The following is a 10,178-nucleotide window of genomic DNA, read 5'->3' as shown; positions in this document are numbered from 1 at the left end:
TGGCGGCGCAGTGGCCCGGTGCCGGAAAGAGCCGGCCGCGAGACGGAGGCGCATCCCGGGACCGGCAGCTCATGGCGGCGCTTGCGGGTCGGCTGCTGCCTGCGTGAGGCGCCGGTCTCCTTCCCGCCGCCGAGCCGCGCCGGAGCCCTTCCCGCTCTCGCCGCCATGACCGAGGAGCCGTACGAGAAGTTCCTGGCTCCCGAGGAGCCGTGCCCGCTGCTCTCGCACCAGCACCCGCCGCGGGGCGGCAGCTTGAGCCTGAGCGAGGAGGGCTGCCTGGACGTCAGCGACTTCGGCTGCCAGCTCTCGTCCTGCCACCGCACCGACCCGCTGCACCGCTTCCACTCCAACAGGTCCGCCCGCGGCTCCGGGGGGCGGCCCGGGGCGGCTGGGCCGCGGCGGCTCGGTGGTGCCCGGGGAGGAGGGGGGCGCCGGGGCGGGCGTGCGGCGAGGAGCCGTCGGGCTGCCCCTGAGGCAGCGGCGGCGGTGGAGCTGGCCGCGCAGGGGGCTGTGCTCCCTCTTTCCCTCCCTTCCCCCGCGTCCCGGCCTGGTGCGAGCCCGCGTGTGGCCGAGCTCCGGCTGCTCCCGCTGGCCCCGCGCACGCCCCGCTTGGGTTGCGCTCCCCTGCGCGGGGCCGGGCGTGAGCTCGGCCTGCTGTCGCCTGACCGCGTCCCGGTGGCTGCAGTGAGCTTGGCGGATGGTCTTACAGACGTGTTTGTGCCTGTTCTGGGTTTCTTCAAGCGCGGGCTGGAGCGCCGCAGGGCGGGCAGCCGGGCCGGCGCGTTGGCCGTGCGGGGAGGCAGGCCTGGCGCGGGCACCCGGCGCACCCGCCCAGGGCCGGGCCGGGACGGGCCCGGCGGCTGCTCGGATTCCTGCGGAAACGCTTCCCTCCCGCGCTGCTAGTTCGGGGCAAGTTGCTCTGCCTGGAATGTGTAGAAAAGGGCTAGTCTGGAAACGTAAGGAAATTCTAGTCGTGCTCAGAAAATCAAACACAGACAGGCGTGCTTACCCAAGGACACAGCTGCTGCTTCTGCCCGGCATTGAGCAGGAGTATCTGCCCAGCATTGAGCAGGAGTATCTGCCCGGCATTGAGCAGGAGTATCTGCCCGGCATTGAGCAGGAGTATCTGCCCGGCATTGAGCAGGAGTATCTGCCCGGCATTGAGCAGGAGTATCTGCCCGGCATTGAGCAGGAGTATCTGCCCGGCATTGAGCAGGAGTATCTGCCCGGCATTGAGCAGGAATAGGGCACAGTCTTTTTTTTGAGAACTATTTGTGAGATTTGAACATTGTGTGGGAGAGTTTTTGTTCCTTTTCCCAAGTTGTGAGATGCTTTTACTGGTCATTAATGTTTCTGCTACACCATAATGGAAAGTGAATAATCTTCCAACTGAACTTGTATGAAATCATGGAAATGTACTGAAAGTGTCGTTCAGGAGGGCAGGCTCACGATGGCAGGTTTCTAAGTGATTCAGCATGCACAGCCTTGATCCAGTGTATTACACTTCCATGATCTAGTTCTTACATTGTAAGACCCAACTGCGGTATGAGCAGTAGGGTGTATACATAGCATATCTGTAAGATGAAGGGATGATATTCACCAAGTTTGCATTTAATACGTTTTTTTTATGTTTCTCCTTCATTTTCTAGGTGTGCTCTTCAGGTTTATTCATGTTACAAACCCAGGCATCTTGAGTGGGTATTTCACTTCTTTGGGCAAGGGCGTGCCTCGTCTTGCACTGACTAAATCATTACAGATGCACAGTTCAATCTGTGATGTTCACATAAAGCTTTCCTTTTTTTTTAAAGTTAGGGGTAATTTTAATGTACTTCCCACTTCTTGTTAATCCAGTTCACCCCAGCGAGTAGAATAGCCCCACTGGGTGTGAGGAGGGGAGGGCTGACTGCTGCTACCTGCTGTGATTACTGCTTGCCCAGAGTATCCGTGCATAGTTGGTTGGTAGAACCCCCCACGCCCCTGTGTTTTTATGGCTCTCTTTTTCCATTCATCAATATTTCATGAATACTGGAACTGTAGTAACATTCAGAAGCGTGCTGTGTCACCATGCTCCTGTTCTGCTCTATTCCCATTGATTGCCCTGCCCACAAAAGTCTGTGCCAGCAAAATACCACGTGTGTAAGGGATGCAGACAGGGAGGATGAGTGCTGAATCTGCTAAAAGAGAAGTTTTTGAAATGTCTTTAATGTTGGATGAATAGGTGTGGGAGTGAGTCCATCACAAACATATTTAACCAACCTAGTATGCAGCTTGAATGACACTGGGGAGGACCAGCCTTTCTGGGTGATGGCGTTGCTCAGCTTTTGCAGTTAGATAGAGGAATGTTTTTCTAGTTAGCCAGGCTGAAGTGGATAGACTGGGGGAATAATAGCTAATCCAATAGGTTTGTGTGGTAATTTTTAGAAGTCCCTTGCCAATTATTTTGGCCATATTGCAGTGCTGGGCTGACTTGTAGTTGTCTCAACCTCTTGTTCGCCAATATGCAAAACAAATCCAGATGCAGAGACTGATTTCATGTGCTTGTTAAATTCTGGCTTAGTCTCATTAGAGTAAAACACCTGTTCTGTGAGGCTTGAGTCCTCAGTTGTTTTCCTTAAGCAGCAACATTAATTAGATTTTTAAATTAAATCAGGGGGATGGGGGCAGGAGCAGCAGTGTTTTGTTTTGGCATGGTGACATTTTCACACAGGTGACTCTCCCATCTTGCACTGTCTTATTCCAACAACATGTCCAACATTTTTGGCACTCAGAGTTGAAAATAGTGAACAGCAAACCCTTGAGTATATCCATAATGTGTTTCCTTCTTAAGCCTTAGTCTTGTGTGGGATTATCAACACAGACTTTCTTCTTGACTCCTATTTGTCTTGAAGTCCAATTGATTTATTTCTTAGTTTTGTATGTTTCAGTTCGCACAGAACTTTAAATATCCCCACATATCAGAAATGATATTTTTAGTTCCATGTATTTTAAAAAAACACCAAAAAAACCCCAACCAAGACAATTTGCACACTACACAAATCACAGATCTGGGGTGGAAACTGTAAATATATTAAAATAAAGGTGTGGTTCTACAGTGTATGGATATTTGCCTTGCCATTTTTAACATTGCATTTCCTTTGGTGTTATTCATAGACCTTTAAAATAATTAAAAATAGAATCATTTACATTATTGAAATAAAATCAGTGCATAATGTTACTGACAAGCTGGGATGGTTTTATGAGGCTTTAAAAAGATAAGCATTTTTTCAGGATGTGATGCTGATGTTTGCTGCTTCCTATTTGTTTTGTCCTGTTCTGCAGGTGGAACTTGACGTCCTGTGGAACCAGCGTAGCCAGCTCGGAGTGCAGCGAGGAGCTGTTCTCCTCCGTTTCAGTTGGTGACCAAGATGACTGTTACTCCCTTCTGGATGACCAGGAATTCACCTCTTTTGATTTGTTCCCTGAGGGAAGTGTCTGCAGCGATGTCTCTTCTTCCATCAGCACATACTGGGATTGGTCAGACAGTGAGTTTGAATGGCAGGTAAACTAGTTCCACTGTAAAGGTAAAAGTTTTTATAAACTATTAAGTGCTGGGTTTAGCTTTAATTTAAAAGTCCTCAGCATTTGTTTCTTGGTAACTACTGAGTGTAAGAGCAGATACATGAATCTTCAGCAGTAAATGAAATGTTTTGTTCCATTATATTCATATTCTGGCCTGCTTGATCTGGAGGAGAGACTGCAGGTCAGCTCTTCAAAGAGGGGTGCTTGCATGTTGTGGTAGTTTGGTTTTAGTGACCAGCATGTGTCTTGTAATGATGAGCTTAGATCCTTTCTACTGAAGCACAAAGCTGCACCAGGGCAGGTTCAGATCAGATGTTAGGAAAGAATTTTTCACTGAAAGGGTTGTCAGGGCCTGAAACAGGCTGCCCAGGGAGGGGATTGAGTCACCAGCCCTGGATGTGTTTAAAAAACAAGGTAGATGAGGTACTTGGATATGGTTTAGCTTAGGATGGGAATGGTTGGACTTGATGATCTTAAAGGTCTTTTCCAACCTTTGTGATTCTGAGGATCTGCTGAGCTACTGAAACCAGGTTATAGATGTCTGCTTCCAGTGATTTGGTCACATGATATCTTCTGGAATGCAGCCTGGCACCTAGATAAAATGTAGAAGCTCTTACTGAAGCCTATTTCCAGCTTTTTTTCTCCTGTGCCAGTAAGAACACAGTTTCCTGTGTCTTACCAGCATGGGAAAAGTGTGAAGGTGAAACAAGTCTTGCTTTTTCCTAGTCTGTGTTGGATGCAGTCCTGGTCAGGTACCTCTAGTTCATGGCAGTTGGTGTTGTTGGGCAGGTTTTCAGTTGTGATAGCAAACGTTTTTATGTATCATAGACTTTAATTGACTTTTTATATTATAGACTTAAATCAACTGTGAATGTATACACAGCTTTGAAATAGGAAGCCTGGTGCTTCAGAATAAATGGAGGAGCACTTCTAAATTTTGTCACAGAGCTGAGTCAGAGCAGGTACAGTCTCCTCTACACGGTGTAAGGGCTGAAAACCCTGATTTCAAGGAAAGGCGAGTCCTGTTCCAGAGGATACAAATTAATATCCCATGGACTGAGATTAGGTCTGAGTTTGGATTCTTTTAGCCTAACTGCTCCTTTCTGTGTACATCATATCACAGGAGGTACAAATGTGTTTGTATAAAGCAGCCTGTAGGAACAACTCAGGTTGGATCCCAAAGATTCAGAGCTTTGTCAAGTTGTGAATTTTTAATTGCCTGATAAAGGTAGTGATTGATTTGAAAAGAAGCAGTTGCCTGTGTCTTAGTTAGCTGACAGCATGTTTGATTAGTAAGTAGCGCTTTTTTAATTATACTTTGGGTTTTTTTAAACAAACACTTCTTAAGAGACATACTTGATTGGACTTGTAGAGTTTTGCAAAGACTTCTTTGTAGCTCTTTATGGTGTTACCTGGCAGACTCTGAGTGTGAGTAATGCAGCTGTCACACTTGAACTGGAAGTGCATTCAGAGATTACGTGTCAGTTTAAATGAAGCTAGTTAAAGTTCTGCAGTTGCTTACAGGAAAATGACAGTGATTTTAATTGAATTGTCTTGTGTAATTATGGGGTGTGGTATGAATTAAACCTACTTTGAAATTATCTTCTTTAAACTAGATTTATGCTTTAAAATGGAACGTTTCACTTTGGGCTTGGATTATAATGGACAATTTACGTTGGAAAAGAGGAATAGTTGAAATGCCACATCATTCTGCTTTTCTTTTAAATGAAAATTTGTAAAAAGAGGATTGATAAGAAGGAAACAGTGTCAGTTGAGTTTGCTGCACTTGCTGTTTGTTGGAAGATTCAAAGGAGTACTGCAGGGTTATGGGTAATTATTAAGTTGTTAGAGTACATAGATAAGTGATGCTTTGCTAATCTGATGGTATGTTTTGAATCCTTAATAGCGTTAGAATGACTTTAAATCTGCCTACTGTATTCTAAGGCTTTGTTCTTTCTCTTGCATATTACAAGTTGCCTGGCAGCGACATTACAAGTGGGAGTGATGTACTTTCTGATGTTATACCCAGTATTCCGAGCTCTCCCTGTCTGCTCCCCAAAAAGAAAAACAAGCATAGGAATCTTGATGAGCTTCCGTGGAGTGCGATGACAAATGATGAACAGGTGAAACTGACTTTTTTCTTATGTGAGAACTGTACTATACAGAACTTCCAATTAGTGCCACGTCTTAGACATACTGATTGCTGTAGGTGTAAATGTTAAGGCTGGAGTAGTACTGCATAGCTCTAAATCTGGTCTTCTGCATCTGTAGTAGGCAGGCTAGTGTGTACTCGGTTTTTGGGTCTAGAATCATGGGAAGTGTGATAGTTGAGCGCATTTTATTCTGCTGGTCCTTCCCCTTTTCCTGTCACTCATTTAGAACCAGTGACACTTTTTTCAATGACTTGCCTTTCTTTGGGTCCTAGGTCGAATATATCGAATACTTGAGTCGCAAAGTCAGTACAGAGATGGGACTGCGAGAGCAACTCGATATTATTAAAATTATTGATCCTACTGCTCAGATCTCACCTACAGATAGTGAATTCATTATTGAATTGAACTGTCTCACAGATGAAAAACTGAAACAGGTGAGTTAAGGCTTGTGCATATGACTTTGCCATTTCAGCATCTGTCATGTCTTGCAAGATCTCGTATGGAGTTGTGATAAATTTGTGTATGTAATAATTAGATACAGGGAGATACTCCAGAGTACAGTGCTGTCAATGAGGGAAAATAGAGTTCAGAAGCATGTATTAATTGTATTAATCCTTTATGTGGAATACTCTGGTTATGTATTCTTAATGTGTATTAAGCCTAAACCAGTGTGTGTGATGTGTTGTGCTGTGAGCCCAGTATCGCTTGTGACAAAGCGCATTCCGCTTTGTGACCATCAGCTGTTTGAGGATCTTCATTTGCTCACTGAATATAAACTAGCATGTAAAACTCTGAAGGGCTTTAAGACAACAACCATAAACTTCCTGTTAAAAGGTATGTAGAAAAATGTGTGTTTAAAATGTTACAAAATACAGTTTCTAACAAAAGAGGGCTACTGGTTTGATATGGTACCTGTATGTTACTGCCATCTTAGTCTTTGTACTTCTGTGATGTGTTGGGAAAAGATGCAGTATCCCAAACTTACTCCTTGGTGTTATTCTGTATTTGTGATTATGATGAAGGTAAAGATTAAAAATGTGAATAATTTCCTGCTCTTACGGGCTTGACCTATTTAATATTTAAAATATTCTATAAGTATCTTCTTAAAGTAGAAAAGCACTGGTTTTCTTACAGCGACTTCTGTTTGGCTACGTTACAGAATAAAGGGGTTTGATACATTAGGTAAGCAACTTAGTTTAGTTTCCTGTTACTGTTAAAATTGCTTTCTGTTATGTAGAGGAAAACTCAGGGGGCAGGAGAGGGGAGAAAATCCCAAACCTTGTTACTTAATTTTCTTCCCTCCATTATGAAGCTAATATGAATTTAAGTTCTCCTGATGACTGCCAGATGACTTTGGATTTAAGCAGGCAAAGCAAAATGTTTTGAAAGACTAACTGAACTGATCCAATAACTTGATCATTCATTGATAGGCAAATTGTATTATTTTCCATGGAAAGGAGTACCTCAGTGCATCATTTATCAGGCTTTTAGTAATTCTGCTGCCTGTGTTCTAAAGGTGAGAAATTATATCAAGGAGCATGGACCTCGTCAGCGGCCTGCAAGGGAAAGCTGGAAGAGAAGTAGCTACAGTTGTGCAAGTACCAGTGGTGTGAGCGGTACCAGTGCCAGCAGCAGCAGCGCCAGCATGGTCAGCTCAGCCAGCAGCAGTGGCTCCAGTGTCGCCAACTCCGCTTCCAACTCGAGTGCCAACATGAGTCGAGCGCACAGCGATAGCAATTTGTCCACGAGCGCCGCAGAACGAATCCGGGATTCAAAGGTGAAGTTCCTGACTCTGTGCATGTGTATCAAGCTCTCTGCCTTGTTCAGGTTGCTGATGTCATCTTAACTGGCATATTTGTACTGAAGGAGCGTGGTTAGGGACTGAGGATCTCCTGAGGTTATCCAGTTAAACCAGTGCTCCTGTTTCTGCTGACATCACCACAATGCATTTAAACTTGTTCTCTGTTGCTTCTAAGTCAAAGCCTGAAGTTTATATGTAGTAGATCTTCTAATTGCTTTTGTTTAGAATAAGGTTAGTGGGAGTTGACTAAGGACTTGTGCATTTAACAATTCTTTGAATGAACACAGTTTTCCCTCCCCCAAAAAATTATTCAACATTGATCAACCTAATCTGGGCATAGTTTCCATATAGTGAAGACTGTCTTGGTTGGGAAAAAACACACAACCAGAAGTTTCATCAGGTGCTTTGAATCTTCCTCAGTTTATTCTTCCATCATGTCTCATGAGATTACTTGGTGAGGAGTAAGTAACCTGCTGATGCATGTTTCAATTGAAGTAGTGCTGTGGCACTTGTCCTGTCTCATCATGCCAGTTTCAGTTGCTGAGGAGAGGAGCAGTTTCTGCTTGCACTGAACATCTCGGATTGTTACCATAACATGTGACATTTCCCCTGCAATAAAGATTCTTCTGATCTGACTCAGCATGCATCACAGGTTGATGGAGAATTGTAGAATGCACTGAGTTGCAAGGGACCCATAAAGATCATTGAGTAGTGCTTCATAATTCAGAGGTGGTAATTGGTCTTGATATTTTAATGTTAGATATGATGAATATTTGAACCACCTCTGAGATTCCATTTTAGATATTTTTCAGAGCAGATATTATCTTAGAGGTTGACTTTTGTGCTTTAGCCCCAGCTGGCAACTAAGTATGATGTGGCCACTCATTTGCTCTTTCCTCCGGTGAGGTGGGGAGGAGAATTGGAAGAAAAAGATAAAACTCATGGGTTGGGATAAGGACAATTTACTAGGACAGAAAGGGAGAGGAAAATAGTAACACCACTTGTAAAAGAATATACAAAGTAGATGATGCACAGTGCAATGTACTCATTGCCCAGGCCCTGAGCAGCAACGACCTCTCCCTGGCTGGTTTCCCCCTTATATACTGATCATGGCCTCGGGGTATGGAGTGTCCCTTCTGTGAGTTTGGGTCAGCTGTCCTGTGTCTCCTGCCTCCCAGCTCCTTGTGCAAATTAACTCCATCCCAGCTCAAAACCAGGACACACTTGTGTTTGCCAGCTTTGCAGAACAAAAACTTACTTTTTTGTGTCTTCTGTATTTTGACAGAAACGGTCCAAGCAACGGAAACTACAACAAAAGGCCTTACGCAAGAGACAGCTGAAAGAACAAAGACAAGCCCGTAAGGAAAGACTGAGTGGATTGTTTCTTAATGAAGAAGTGCTCTCTTTAAAAGTGACTGAGGAGGACCATGAAGGAGATGTGGATGTTTTAATGTGACAGGGGTGAATTTATCAGTGTTCTTTCTAAGCCTTAAATGTATTATCCTTATTGTTTACATATATTTTTTGACCAAATTTTGATTAGTGCTAACAGTATAAACCAGATCTTTTCTCAAGTGTAATTTTGGTACACAGGTCTAAGAATTGAGTACCTTCACCTTTTTTTGAGACTAATTTTGCAATGAAGACTTCAGAAACTTAACTGACTTCTGAAAAGCTGCTGAATAGATACAGTTTTAATGAAATTCAGCCTTGGCTGGTATGTTAACTTACGTGCAAGACCTAAGGCTAGGGATGCTTTTGGATGACACTAAGCATGCATTACTATGCTTCAGCTGTTTTGGTTTGTCCAATTTAGAGTTAATATTACACTTGGCTTGCTCTACCTTCCTTTCCCATTATTAGGAAGATTGTTTAGCATGAGAAAAAAAAAATCTTTAGTTCTATAGGGCTTTCTTCAGTTTTGGTCTTGGATCATACAAATTCAAAGTACTGCGATAAATCATTTTCCAGAAGCTGTGATTTAGCTCAAACTACACAGAAAACAAGAAGCAGGACTTCTGATACTGGGAATCTGTAACAGAAATAATGGCTAATGTAGCTATTTAGGAAGCAATTAGAATTCCAAAACCAATTTGCAACCTTGGCCTTCAGAAAGTTAATTTGCTGCTCAGTATCTTGTAGTCAGATGGTTAGTAATGGTTGACCAGTGCATCCCTAGTATTGCTGTGAAAAGATTGAAATAAAAACATCTTGATGCATTGAGAGTACACTAATCTGCAATTAAGTTGTCTGGGACACTACTTACAGTTAAACATGCTACTGGAAACAGAGGTAACAAACAAGTGGTGCATAACTTTGGTGGCTTTTTTTCCCCAGAAGCATATCTATTTAGATTCATGGTGTTGGCAAGAGAACTTCATTAATGCAGCTGTGCTTTTTAATTGTACGTTTAGCTGAGGATGTCTCTTCTGTGTGGGTTGTTACACCATTACATGTTTCAGAATTCTTTTGTTGTCTGCTTTAGAAATTTCTCTTGATAAGAAAATGAGGTGAAATTCTGTCTTTCAGGTAGGGAGGTAAAAGTAGCTTTAACCTGTTTCCTAATTCTGACAGTCTGTAAGGTTTCTCTTTATCCTGAACTACTTGTTCCAGAACTCTTTCCCCCCACAGCTGAGATAAATGATAACACTTCAATGTGAAATTTA

The 10,178-nt window shown here is 43.5% G+C and overlaps 1 protein-coding gene across 1 annotated transcript; it reads left to right on the top strand.

The window, feature by feature from the left end:
* Window positions 1-157: 157 nt before the first annotated feature.
* On the top strand, window positions 158-8,968 carry FAM199X (family with sequence similarity 199, X-linked; the record flags this gene model as incomplete). The annotated part of the gene is made up of 6 exons (XM_084269305.1): window positions 158-353; window positions 3,319-3,538; window positions 5,532-5,681; window positions 5,984-6,145; window positions 7,228-7,488; window positions 8,798-8,968. The coding sequence occupies exons 1-6, from the start codon at window positions 166-168 to the stop codon at window positions 8,966-8,968; spliced, it is 1,152 nt and encodes a 383-aa protein (XP_084125431.1). The 5' UTR covers window positions 158-165.
* Window positions 8,969-10,178: the final 1,210 nt, after the last annotated feature.

The sequence above is a fragment of the Gallinula chloropus genome (assembly GCF_964237585.1).
Source record: "Gallinula chloropus genome assembly, chromosome: 11".
In the NCBI taxonomy this organism is placed as follows: Eukaryota; Metazoa; Chordata; class Aves; order Gruiformes; family Rallidae; genus Gallinula; species Gallinula chloropus.
This window is presented reverse-complemented; position numbering and strand designations above follow the sequence as displayed.